The 14,236-nt window shown below is 37.9% G+C and overlaps 1 protein-coding gene across 4 annotated transcripts in view; it reads left to right on the forward strand.

Annotated features, from left to right (window-relative positions):
- SASH1 (SAM and SH3 domain containing 1) overlaps positions 1-14,236 on the forward strand; it is a 516,773-nt gene that overhangs the window by 463,360 nt on the left and 39,177 nt on the right. For 2 of the 4 annotated variants that reach the window (XM_085216998.1, XM_085216999.1), the window contains exons 5-8: positions 8-48; positions 1,555-1,641; positions 2,869-2,981; positions 4,648-4,749. In XM_085216998.1, coding sequence (XP_085073124.1) covers positions 8-48; positions 1,555-1,641; positions 2,869-2,981; positions 4,648-4,749 — 343 coding nt within the window. The remainder of the gene's footprint in view (positions 1-7; positions 49-1,554; positions 1,642-2,868; positions 2,982-4,647; positions 4,750-14,236) is intronic. The other 2 variants (XM_085216996.1, XM_085216997.1) reach the window with 2 other exon arrangements.

The following is a 14,236-nucleotide window of genomic DNA, read 5'->3' on the forward strand; positions in this document are numbered from 1 at the left end:
GTTCTAGGCTGTCCATTCATAAATCAAGTTCGGAGGAAGGCTCTGTAGGTCAGTATATTTCATTTTATCTGATACTTCAATTGAATTCTTAAGCAGGTTTTCAGTTTTGCTTGCGTGAAGATGTGAAGAGCTGAGTAAACACAATGCCAGCCAAAGTCAGCAGCATTTAGGATGGGGGGGAGGGCAAGTCTAAGGAGCTTTAAAAGTGGGATTCTGAAGGTCTCTGTGATTTCGGACACTGCTCAGCTAGCATAGTCTTTGATAACTATACAGCTCTTTGGTTCATTATATTGCTTTCAGAGTCTTTAATATTAGCTCACTACTAGCCTATCTGTTTGTATTTCAAAAGTTACTACCACCACCAGTAAATAACTGGTTTTTTTGTTACTTTTGTGCATGTCATGCTGGAGTCTTATTCTTTGTTTCTGAAATATTTTGCATTCTTAAATAACAATTTGTTTTCTGTTATTTCACTTTTTTTCTAAGTTACTATAATTAGTTCAAATTGCTATGTAGACATATCAGCTGAGCTGATAAAACTCTACATAGGTTTAAAATAAAATAAATAAAATAATTATTTTATTTGTTAGGAAAATTAGAGCAGAGGAGTTGCTTCTTTTTAATTTTTTTTCCAGGGTAATATCCTCGCAGTCTGAAATAAAGCTGTGCCTCAGAGTTTCAATAAGCTCAACTCTGGAGCTTCAAGAACAGGATCCAAAATACCACAGTCATATGCTGAAATTCAATGGCACAAAATAAAGTGTTCATCTGAATTTTTCAAAAACAGCAGAGGGATGAAGTAGTTCTGTATCAGTAGCATTTCTGCCAGATCAGGCACAGTATGTTTTCTTGCAGATGGCATGAACTTCATAGCATGTGCCCTGATTGATTCAGCAGAACACAGCTATATGCCCTCCCTTGTTCCAAATCTTCTTTCTAGAATAAATAATTCACTTCTGGGTCATCGAGCAATATGCAGATCTGATAATAACGGACATGTATTCCCAGCCTTGTACAATCAAGGCATGGAGGGAGCAAGAATCAGTTGTATCTGATGGTCTCAAGAAATTTCTCATCCCGAGTAGCAGTACGTGCATGTGTGTTTTTATATATGTGAAGTGTTTATTTTCTATATAGATATGCAAACACATATTAGAGAATTCATTATCTGTCTTATGGCTTAGGCTGCATAACTGGGGTTCAGCTGAAGCGAATAAACCAACAAAATGCTTCAAAAACACTTCCAAACTTGACATTATCAACAGACTGGAGACTATAACAGATATCGAAATGAATGTAAAATATTTTCTGTTTGTAATTTGAAATACGTATGTTAGTGGCTTATCTCAGTCATCTGTAGCATTGGCAATTGTAGGAGAATATGTACATTCCTCTGAAATGGCTACATCAGCTAGTTATGGATTTGAATTTTTTTGTCCTTGTTTTTGACTTAGAAAATATAATTTGAAAACTTCTTTAATGTTTACTAACTAATGTTTCTTTCTGAAATTCTTCTTCCCCTCCCTTCTTTCCCCCTCCCTAATTTCCTTTTAGGGAAAGCAGACTGGAAAAAGAAAAATAAGTTTTTTTGGCAGAACTTCCGAAAGAACCAGAAAGGATTGATGAGGCAGACTTCAAAAGGTAAACCTTTTTAAAGGATTTTTGGACCAATCCGTATAGAATGCAATTATCCAACCTCGCTAAAGGTTAAATCTCCTTTGCAGCAATGTAAGAGTCACAGATTTGTGGATCTGGAAGTTGGAACACCTTCAGTCCTGATTGTCAGTGATGGTACATACACAAAATGATGCAATTAATGGATAGTTATGAATAGCATAAAAATGAACGAGATGCTTTCTCTTCTGACTTTATGAAAGAAAAGCTTTTTTTTTGGCACTTGTTGACCTGTTTGCTTTAGGCTCTAATCCAGACTCTCATTTCAGGAAAAGACACTACAAGAAGGAGTAGTAAAAGTGCATCTGGTGAATAGTGAAAATGTAGGATTGATTCCACTTAAACTGTCAGATCTCTTTCTCTAGTTCTCAAAAGATGCAGCTGTGCATTGCTTTAAGTATTTTTCTTCATAAATAAAATTTCTGTTTACCCATGTGTATCTGTTATATCCTTCTGCTGCAAACAGATGCTTCCCTACATTTCTGACTGTGTTCAAATGGATTGTGAAAAATGATATGAACCTGCCTATGAGGTTGAAAAGGTCACATTTATACTCAGTGAAGTGTAGACCCTTGTTGGCTGTCGAGGCACATTCTGCCCGTGCTGACATGCGAAGCTTAAACCCGAAGATGAGGTCCTGGAGGTTGGAGGCAAAACATGTCCAGCATTCTATGCCTGCTCATAGCCAGTTAGATAACTGGATGGGGGGTGCCAGTCTGCAGTATGAGGGATGTGACTAATCTGCAGCAGAGAGCTGATAAAGCTCAGCACATCATTCCTAGAAGAGCTTCCCATCCACTCTTTTAGCTGATCGCAGTGTTCCTCAGGGCTGAGTTCTGAACTTTGCTGCTGTTAGCACTTTCTTTTTTCATTTTTCAGAGTCAATAATTATGTGATATCAGTTATGTTTTATTTCTTCTTTTCGTGCTGTCTTCATTTCAGCATCAAAGTAGGCTTCGGTTTCTAGTCCTAATGTACTTCCTGTTTTGTTATTTACAAATCATTCAGTCCTCTCAAATCATACCGTGAGACTACTCTGGGGAGAGTCTCTTCTGGCCAGCCAGATTCATGTGGTGACCAGATTTCAGAAGACTGTGAAATCCAGTTCCAATAGACTCCACTTTCTATGTGACCTCTTACACGTGCTTTTTTTTTTTTTTTTTTTTTTTTAAATGTCTATGCCTTTTTCTGCAGGGGAAGATGTGGGGTATGTGGCCAGTGAGATCACGATGAGTGATGAGGAGCGGATCCAGCTGATGATGATGGTTAAAGAGAAGATGATCACTATTGAGGAAGCACTTGCTAGGGTATGATAAGTACACATTTTATTTTTCCTGAAAAACATGTATTGATGTGAGATACACCAGACTGGAGTTTCTGGTTTGTTATAAAACATAGAAGTGGGTAAAAACTGCCTCACTAGGTAGCTAGGTACTAGGGTAAAAACTATCTCACGAGGTAGCATAAATTAGATAGTAATTCCCTTGTTAATGGGAAAAGTGAGATTCAACATTGCCAAAAATAGGTGCCTAATGTATGGCAAATGAATCAAGTCCTAAAGCATTTACTTCTTTCCACTGGCAATAAAGGGTGCCAGTCAAGGAAAAGCTCAAGTACAGACATTTTCATTGCAGCTGTCTAAAGCTAAGGGAGTTGAATGCCACCTGTACTAGCCCACATTTATGATGCATGCTCATAGATTTGTTTAAATATTGAAAAGAATGCTTCACATTTTGCTGTGCTTGCCTTATTTTCTTCAGAATACATACATTTCTTGTTATTTCACTGCTTCAAATGGCTGAAGTGAAGTTTGAGTGAATGCTTCCATTTTCAGCAAGCAATTAAAACTTTTTGAGGTTGATGTTTATTCTGCTTTTGTTTTAGGCAGGTGTTTTGTTTTAGCCTTCAGGAAAACATGGTCAACCTTTTTTGGTATTTGACATTAAAATAAAAACAGATGTAATTTTTGATAAAATATAGTGACTGGCACAAGTGTATCTTTACAAAATCTGAATTTTGATGAAACACAATTAACTGTAAATTACTGTGGTTTTGCAGCAATCATGCTGAGACTTTAATTATTCCAGAGTCAAAGTCCAATGCTAAAACTTCTACTCCCATCTTAATTTAATTCCCGTGTGCAAAATACCCGGATTGAGCACAGGGTATTCTGTATGGGCAGCTGAGGTTCATAAAACATTTGTTGGATTGCAAATTGTCGCTCAAGTGAATTCTCTTCAATGACCGTATGTCTTTGAAATAGGTTATCATAGAAGATAAAGTTATGCCATTGTCTGAGGAAAATATTGCTTTGCTGGGAATCATATCACCAAAAAAGAACCAAGGAACACCACAATTTTAAAATTACCAAGGAGTAATATTGGGCTCTCTGCTGTTAAAAACTCTGTGGGAGGAGTGTCCCACCTGATCTTTACTATTCACTGTATGTACTGGTACTGTTTCCCTCTAGTGGTCTGAGCTGCTAGCAGCAATTTTATTTTTAAATCATCAGTTCCTCCGGTAGGATTTGTTATATGTATTGAGACTTCAATTGGAAAATGGTATAAATAGTTCCCTGGTTGTGAAATTATGAAAGATGTCTCCTGGTCTTCACTGTAAATCACTTTCTTTTTGAAGGAAATTGATAGCCTATTGTGATGTAGTCTGTCCAATTTAAAACTATGCTTCTGACATGGGGATGTATAATTTATGTTTTGCCAATTGCAGTTCATCCTGATTGAGTATTTGCAGATTACTTCCTTTTAAAAAATAAATCTCATCATTAAAACTTCTGATTGTGAAATAAATGAGTTTATTTTAAAGAAGCAAGGCAGGCAATGCAAAGGTTCTGATTTTTCCAGTTCCACAATGTTATTGGGAGAAAAATGAAAGGACATTAACTCTTGCTATTTTAATGAAGATTGATAGCTGCTTCGCACTGGAAAATGGGCTCCCTGTCTTTTCAAATTTCAGCTGAAGGAGTATGAGTCCCAGCACAGGCAATCAAGTACTGTAGATGCTACAGACTGGCCTGATGGTTCTTACTCAACATTTGATGGGTCTTCCAATTGTAATGTAAGTACCTGTCCTTACAATATAGCTCCCCTATATCATTTAATATTTGAAGTCTTTCATTTCAAGTATCCTGATTTACCTGGTGATTTTCTTAATGGCAAATTTATCATTTGATCTCAAGATGCTACCTTCTGTGTATAGAAAATCTTTAACAGGGATTTTAAATCTTCAGGATCTGTTGTTGTAGACTGAAACTGAATTTTTATATAATTTCTCTTTTTTTTAATGTGCAGAAAGGGGTCTTTTGGATTCTTCTCCTTTTTTTTTTCTTTTCCTTTTTTAGATTGTTTAGGGAAAATTGCTTCATTTTACTTCTCAATTACTGTGAATCACCAGAGTTTCTCATTCCTTCCTACCCCTTATTGATGTGTCTTAGCTGAGAGTCTGGCTAAGTCCTAGCTTCTTGCTGCTTTCAAACGGTTCTAGCTCTGCCTTTGCTAACTCTCAGCCCAGTGTGTGCAGCTTTTGCCAGATCCATAAGTAGTGAGACTCAGCTTTCCTGCCTTATTTTTACTTCTTAGCAGTGCAGCTTCTCTTGTTTTATGGGCACCAGACGGTCTTTGTGTCATGCCATGCTGAATTAATTAATTTTTCCTTCTAAATATCTTCATTTTCACTGAGTAATTTATTCCACTTCATTTCTCTAATTGAAAGTTCACAAATAAATCTTACAGAAGAACACATTTGGCTGTCAAGCCCAAGCTCTTTGTAACCCATATAATTGAATCATAGACTTTTGAGCCCATTGATTGATTTATTTATTTTATTGTCAATGGAATTTCCTGCTAACTGCAGCAGTTAGATTCTTCTCCCTAAATGGAAAGAGGAATGCTATATCATTTTATGAGATATTTAAAATATTTTGTGGTGGAAAAAGATTTTCTTATTTGTATTTAAAAAAATAAATAAAGCCCATCTCCATTTAGATGGAAACAGAGGGGGTTGATGTTTGCTTTCTGCTCTGATCTGCTATTTCAGAAATGTGCAAAGAGCAAGGAAGGAAGGATCTTAATTCTCCTGCACTGGCTGTCTAGCCAGGTGAAAGCTGTCTTGTTATTTTCTTCATTGGTATTTATAGCCTGGACTGTCTCCTCTTAAGGCCTTTGGCTAGGATACCTAGAGTTTAAAAGCCATGAAACTCTCATTTACTTTGGTAAAATCTCAGAGGAATATTGAGTTTCTCTCTTAAATCTTCTGATAATGGTTTTTGTTTATGTTGAATTTACCGAAAGCTGTGTTTACCTCTGAGGACCAAACATGACTCAGTATTTGCTCCCTAATGGGACGACTTGGCACCTTTGCTCTAAAATTATCTTTGTAAGCTGTTTTTACTCTTTGAGTCAAGATTTCTGTTGCATCTCTCCACTGTTCTGCTAGGATTTGAACCATCTTCCTACTGACTTCTTTGAGGGATCTCCATTCCGTTGCTCTAAATACCTCTGCCCTATCTGCTGGGTTTTTTTGTTTGTTTTGTTTTTAATCCTGGTTGCATTTAACAGAAGCTGTGAAACTGCACAGTTCATGTGCAGAAATGAAATTTCATGTTAGAACAAATATCAGCATGGCTTCTTTCTTAGTGGACCTAAAAGCAACTGGAGTTAGCAGGAGTAAAAGTCTCTAGGCTGTAATTGACATGCCAGAGGGAGGAAACCAAGCAGAGTGAAGCATCAGATATATCTAGAGATAGGGCATACAATAACCCAAGCTGTTATGCCAATGGACGTATCCATTAATGTGAAATGACCAGCTTTTGAAAGACTCAGAGATGATTCTGAGTCTTTGCCAAATTGGTTGGATTTCAGTGCCATTTGTGTGATTTGTATTCTCTGAACTTGGAAACTGGGAACTACCATACTTATTTTATAGAGGCCATGAAGGGAAGATACTTTTCCATGTGTTAAAAACCTTCTTTTAGATAGCCCGCTGCCTTCTAGTCTCAGAAAGTAATTTAAAATATGAGTCACTGAAATTGAAGTTTCTGGTTTGAATTAAAACTCCTTGGGCAATTACTCTTCTGATTCTGCTGGCATTTTTTCTGATCTCTGTTTTTATGTCTCATGGCCAAGCTGTTACTAGGCAGTTTTTAGCAGAACACTGTGATCATACTTGGTCATTTTGTCAAGATTTTGTGAACACAAATGATAAAAATAAATTGCACGATACTTGCAGATTGAGGGAACGAGGAAAAACATAATTTCTAGTTTACTTACTGTGCACTTGTTCAACAGCCTTGGGTATTTAAGAGAGATCAAAACTCTAGCATAATTGCTTTTCTTTTCTTTTTTTTTTTTTCCTAATCCTTCCCAGGCAGTGAAACCTGCTGGTAGTTAGGAGGACTTGTGAGGATGGGTCATTATGTTTTCTTATGGTCTAGCTTTGCCACTAACAGCATTCCAAGAAGAAAGAAAAGGTAGTTACTAAGCACTTGGAGAATTTAGAAATTGGGACAGAACATCTGGTGATCTCTCTCTATACTTTCAAGTCAGGCCTGCCCACAGCATAATAGCAACCACCTATGAGATAGCATCTAGTGGGCAAATATAATTGTTGTTTTTAATTCTGTTTAAAAAAAATAATAATTAGCTTGTATAACCTTCATGTGTTTATGACTAATATGGCTGGCGTTGATACTGAGCTGACTTTTAGGATTTAAAGATTCTTTTTCTCGCCCCCTCCTCTTTTAAATTACCAGGGAAAGGAAACTTGCATTTCATATCCTTTTAAAATTAAATCCTAAGGATGAACAAAGGGTTGAAGGGTCATCTCAGCATCCGCAGGGAAGCAGCCTTATGTCATTTCTGTGCTGTAAATTCATTGTTCTGTTTGTTTTTTCATAAGAAACAAACAAACAAAAGCTTTGCCAAGCCAGTAGTTGATTTGATTCTCTGCCACTTTAGAGCAGTTGGTAGCTTTCAACCTCTCTACTACAATCCCTTTGCTTTGCAACAAAGTTATGTGTATTATTAATTTACTAATGTGGAAATGCAGTTGAAACCGTTTTTCTTCTTAGTCAGATGTCTGAAGTCTGGAACTCCTAATCATTTTTAACAAATAGATTTTTGCGTTTTTATTTTCATCTCTGTTGAAATGAAAGCTGCTCACAGTAGCCGTAGACAAGATTACCTTGCCTTTTGCTAGGTGCTGTCATATAAAGCAGGTTTAGATTGCAAATTAATCTCATTACGGATTTTAGATAAGGCTCTATTTGTCCACAGAAGTAAGAAAGTCAAGGGAAAGAGGTTTTGAAAATTATCACACCAGCCTGGTAGAGCTACTGCATCTCCAGAGCTCTGCTTGGAGTATGAAGCAGTGTTAGGAGAAACTCATATAAATCCTTTCTGTGCGCTCTGCTGAAAGGCTATTAATTGGTACCAGTCCTCATACTTACTGTGAGAGTGGGGGAAGCAGAGGAGGAAGATTGTGACAGAAGTGTGTGTATCATACATATGCCGTCGCTGAAACAAACCACTAATTAACTTTGCTGACAGCTTCTGTAGATGTGAGTTAATAAAGTTGTAATTATCCCTGGACTGAACTGTTTTGTTGGTCTCACTGGTCTTTTGTGCTGCAGTTTTGATTATCAAATAATGATCAGAGCTCATTAGTGCAGGCATCCAGGTAGAGTAACATGCCTTCATTTGAGGAGTGCCACAGTGAGAGCCTCTGAACCCTAATCCCTGCTACGTACTACCATGTCAACCTCAGAAGGGAGACATTAAAATTTAAAAAAGAAACGATAACAATCTTCCCCTAACAGTACAGCCCACAGGTGGAAGAGAGGAAGGGAGTAGTGCTCTTCCACCTGTCCTCTGAAAACCTCTTCACCCAGAACTGCTAGCATGGCACCCCTACCATTAGGAAATTTGCACCCTATTTGTTTTCTCTGAAGTGAGTGACAACAGTTCTGCTAAGCAGGAGACTAGACATGCAGGTCTCCTACAGTGAGGCCATTGCTCAGGGAAATTTCCAATCAGATTTTTGCTCTTTCCCATCTGCTATTGATCCGTCTGATAGTAGAAAGCAGCAAATCAAGTCCACACAGAGATAGGTCTAGCTAAACCGAAATACTCTTTGTTGTTCCCGTTCTTTGTGTTATTTCCCGAGGACATTTTTATTCATCGAGTCATTAAATGGGGCTGAAAGAGTATTCAGTGTTGGTTTGGTATCTACTACCATTGTGAAAAGCAGAATAATGGACAAGAATGATGTTTGGGTCTTATTCATTTGAGTTGGCAACATGCTGTAGCTATTGAATCAGGATTGTACTACCTATGCACCTACTTAATTTGTGGCACAAAACTAACTCAAATAGAAGACCAAGTCTGACACAGTTACCTCTAAATCACAAGCTATTGCTGTATTGTTTGATAAATGCAAGAGTAGGAAGAAAAGAAATAATTGCAATATAACTTTTATAGCACCATTTGCCACAGTGTAAATCTAGGTATAACTACTGCAAATCCTTATTATTCAGGGTTATGCTGTATTTCAGCGATTCAGATTGCTAATGTTTTGTAGACAGAGCAATTTTTAAATTGATTATTATTCTTACTACTAATGGATTCTTGAATCATTTAACCATTTGTTAACATTATTACTGATAATTATATAGGACTATATTACAATCAGTATGAGAAATTCCTTCATTTTAACTTATTAGAGCTAAGGTAAAAGTCAGTGAATACTGAGAACCAGTTAGATATGAATGGAGATACTAGGGTAGGGTCTAGATTTTGTAATTTGAACTGTAGTGTTTAAACTGCGACAACGTTGATACTTCTAGCATTTTGAAAGCTGTGCACTGTTAGGCCCGTTTTTGCAGTTATCTGAGGATCTACCAATTTTCGTAAGTCAATTCCTTCCTTGAAAGGCTTCAGGATGGAAAAGGATGTTTCTCTATGTTTCAGTTCTTGGATATCTTGTTGCTGCCTCCAGGCTCTGTATGCTCTTTGAAAAAGCAAAAGGAAGCTGACACTGAGTATGGCTGTGAATGAATGCAGAGCATTCATCCTTGCTCTGAAGAGTCTAGTGACCCAATTTATGTAAAGATCTCCTGAAAGGCACTGATGTCCCTCATTATATTGGATGGTATACTTATTATTCATACCCAAGTTTCTGTAATATCGTCAGCAGCTATTAATAGTCATGCTGAAGAAAGAGACAATAATAAGACACAGCTTCAAAATGTGAAAGTCCCACACTGTACAGCTATCGTGGGGACCTGCCCTGGGAGTCACTGGCTGTCCTCATTTTCCAGTGATCTCAGTCAGGAGGTGTCCAGCGCCTCTCATTGGAATCTAATAGCAGAAGAATGGCTGCATCTTTTGTTATGATCTTTCCCCCATCTCTGTCTGTGTCTAGCAGCAGCAGGATTTCCCATGGATGTAGTAACACAGAAGCCTTCATGAGAGAAACAAATCGTCATTGCTGTTTCCGGGACACAACACAAAGTTTGAAGTTAGATCAGTGCTGTACAGAGTGGGAGATCACAGCTGTGTTTATACATTGTTTTGAAAAAACATTGTATGGTGTTGGTTGTGTTGTTTTGGTTTTCTTTTAATGTATTTGACCTGATTTTTTTTTTTTCTAGAACATTTTAGAAGTTGAGGAAGAAATGTGTTTATTTAGGAAGGAAAGTATAAAACGTCTCTAAGTATTGCTTGCCATGGAGGTTCTGCCAAGTTGTCATCAAATAGGATTTAGCTAGGTATGTCTATTTAGCTGGGAGTGCTAAATAATGTCAGGACAGGGTTATGGCAGAACAATTGGCAGTATCTTTGTCCAAGTACATCTCCTGTTCTCTGCCAGCAGGAGTAGCTCCTGTGCATGTGAAGACTGAATGTAATTACGCTCTAGTAATGTCTCTAAGAAAAATCTTCCCACTATCATGACTGAGAAAAGAACTTGCATTAATGCACAGGCAGTGATTGTGATTAAGTGTGTTCATAACCATTTCTGTTTTGACTACATGCAGACAAGTCCCATTGCCTGACTTCACCCTAAAATGTTTGGCCACATATTCTGGGAGGATGGGAGTTGAGTATATATTCTGACACCTTTGTCTTTTATACCTTTTGGCATCTGGGGAGCTGCCTAACTTCTCTGCATATTACGTACAGGATGGAAGACCATGGTTTACAGCTCTTTCATGTGACCGTTCTCACTGCGTACATCAGCCAGCAGGAGATGCTGTAATCCATAACATGGTTTCCCTGCCCCCATCTTTTCAGAAACCAAGCCTATTAAATTGGAACAAAGCCTTGCTCAGTTCAAGAATTAGGAATCTCAAAAGCCATGTGTTTCACTGTCCTATTTGGCAGACCCAGACTGAATAATCTTTACTTGTGGTACAGTAGATTTTAATTGCACTCCTGTCATTTACCACTTGCCCCTGCTTCTTCCCCGCTGCTGGTGTTGACTTCTCTCAGTGAGAACGGTAGCGTTAATAGTTTTGATTGTTCAAAAATACTACCATAATGTAATTTGAATTACCACACCCTTTACTAAAGGATTCTCATTGTTTTTTTTTTTTCCCTGAACAATCTCTGAAGTGAATTTCACTGTATTTTCATGCACTGTCCTCCCACAGCTGATTTTCTGAAATGCTCGGAGGTTATAGGACCAGTGATGTGCTCCATTCGTTAGTTATACAGTCTACACTAAAGAGTAGGAATTCTCCCCAGGCCATCTTACCCTTGCCAAAACGCAAAATGTAGTAGACACTCATGTTCCCGTGGGTAGGAGAGTCTCTAAGAGATTTGGAAAGAAATGCTGTAATGTAACAGATATGAAGTAATGTAACAGAGCTTCATTCTGCTACATACACCTATGATGAGGAGTACGTGAGTGCAGTTGTAATGTAGTTAAAATTCATTATTCTCATTGGTGAGAGAAACAGTTCACCATGAGGATATGTATCTGGCTTGCAGATGCAAATGTCAGCAGTGTGCTTTGCAAAATTATTTAGCTAAAACCTGGAAACAGTTAACGTCTAGGAATTTGCCTAAGCAGCTATTCTAGTATCAAGACAGACCTCCAGGGAGAATTAAATTTTTGTACTCTCGTTACTTATGACAAATATTTCCCACTAATTTCAGCAAGCAGTGTCGTCACTAGCTAATGTGTAATGTATCTTTCACCAAAGTAGCTGTTGGACTCTCCTTTGATTTCCTTGTAAGTAACCACAGACCAAACTCAGACACGGACTTGCCGTTTCATTCAGTTAACTTGGGGGGCCTGACACTATGTGTTTTAGACTTGCATAGTCTTTGCAATTCATGTTCTTCAGTTAATTTTGTTAAGTGGCAAACATCTTTTCTAGCTCTTGCAATTTCAATAAAAATTGTGGAGACCTTTTTTTTGTAACCTCAGAATATGATGCAGACTATCACATCAGAATTTTACACACCTTTCTATAAACAGCCTCTCTAAGGATTAGTGGTTTTTGAAACTTTCTTAGTGATACATAAAACCTTCAAAACTCAAGTTGAAAGCCCAAAACTTAGATCAGTTTCACTTGTGGCCATGAACTTTTAAGAGAATCTGGGATACATTTCAAGGAAGTCGCTGTCATGTTTCACTTGATGTGGGCCGCTATGTTATTGAAATTGGAGAACACCAGCTGTTTTTATCCAAAGCTTAGAATTTTCTGAGGGGTTTTACACTGGAGTTTTGGGACTGAAGTAATTCAAGGGGAAGAACCCAGTTACAGCATGTCAGTTGAATCTAGCTTACATGATTTCTACAGAACGGGAAGATGCACAGCTGTTAGTACAAAGATGGAGAAAATTGAATGATATTTGGCTAGGTAGCTCCTTAAAATTAGCCAGTTACCAAAGGAAATAGCTATTTATACTTGCTATAATTTTACTGTGTGATTGATCTGGTGTAATCCCAGATTAACTGATTAATTGAAGGCATTGTTCTGGGTATGAGGAATCTTTTCTTGGTATAAAAAAGGGTGCTTTTGCAATGTGACTTTGCTAGCGCTTCCTGTCACTGGACAGCACTGCTCCTAATTACCAGAGATTTTGGCCTGTGTTTTCTTGTGTTCTAAGAAGAATGCCCCAAATTCTGTTCCAAGGTCTGGGATTAGGTATGCTTGACTGTAATTTACTTGAGCATCTCAGAATCTGTTTCTTAGGCAGGGAGGCTTGAGCCCAGCCTAGGCGGAGCAGTTGAAAGTCATGCTACAGTCCTTCAGAAAGCCACAGTGTGGCTAATTCTAGACCAGTCTGAGATTTCTGAATTAAACATTATTTGCCTCTCCTTGACTTAGTGATGTTCTTTTTTTATAGCACTGCAAACCGAGGAAAAAAAGAATTTAATTTTGCTAATTTAAAAACCATGAAAACAGGTTTATTTTTCTGTCAAATTAGCTCTTTATAAAGGGAAATTGTCAGGAGGGCTTTTCATCAAAAGAATTTAAAAGGGAAAATCTAAAGAGTCTGGTAAACGGCTCAAGTTATATTTCCGATAGACACAGCCGCAACTCTAGTGGTCGTGTTTGAGGGTCAGGCATCGTCCTGGCTTTGCAGAGATTCTCTGTATTTTTTTTCTTTAACTGAAATTCCATAGACAGTAATTAAGGAACTGGAGGCCAACAAGAGGTCAGCAAGCCTTCGTCAGTGAAAACAGGGATTGTTTGCCATGTACAACACTCCCTTTTTCCTTGTGGTGAATAGAAGATTTGCTTAGAGCTGATGACTTATGCCTTTCTTGCAAGTTATGCAGCTCGCGAGTAACCGAGGGAATCAATCAGTGAGGAGAAAACAGCTAATTGAGTCCAGCATCACGCTTTTTTTCTTCCTTACATACTCAGCGCTGAAATCAGAACCAGTTTGGTGTCTGATAATGTAACTCCAGAGAAGAGACATTTTGTGCACAGGATTCTGAGCGAATGCAATACTCAAGAAGAAGAGTCTAATCCTAAATTTCAGGGTTACGAAGCTGACAGCATTTGAGCACTTGGGGAATTACTCGAAACTGAGCTTTAGGCCTATAAATGCCGAAGCTGGTAAGTCACTGAGCTTGTAGTATGATGTGGAGAGGATGTGCCTTCTGCTTCAGAGAGGGAGAAAGAGAGAAGGCTTTTGTGGTTATTCTTAGGCATGGCACTGCGTGCATAGCTTTTCTTAGTTTTTCTCTTCCTTTCCCTGGGATAAGTTTTTCTGTCCTACTTTCCTGTTCTCTGACTTCATCCAGGCATCTTTAATACAAAAAAAAAAAAAAAGGAAAAAAAAAGGTTAGAATGGTTGTTTTTTTTGGCGGATGTAGTCTGCTTGAGGGAGAGAAGAAAGGACACGTGTAGCCACGTCTCCTAAAAGGAACAGCAGAATCTCTTTGCATTTGAAGTAAGACATATAACTCTAAAGTAAGCTAGTGAGGGGAGAATAACATGATATGTTGCATATCTGCATGTATAGTTTTGTTCTACTTTGCTGGACAAGAATTTTCTGATAGCTAAAAATAATTGCAGTTTGGTCTT

Source organism: Meleagris gallopavo, chromosome 2 (genome assembly GCF_905368555.1).
Source record: "Meleagris gallopavo chromosome 2, MGAL_WU_HG_1.1, whole genome shotgun sequence".
NCBI classification, from domain to species: domain Eukaryota; kingdom Metazoa; phylum Chordata; class Aves; order Galliformes; family Phasianidae; genus Meleagris; species Meleagris gallopavo.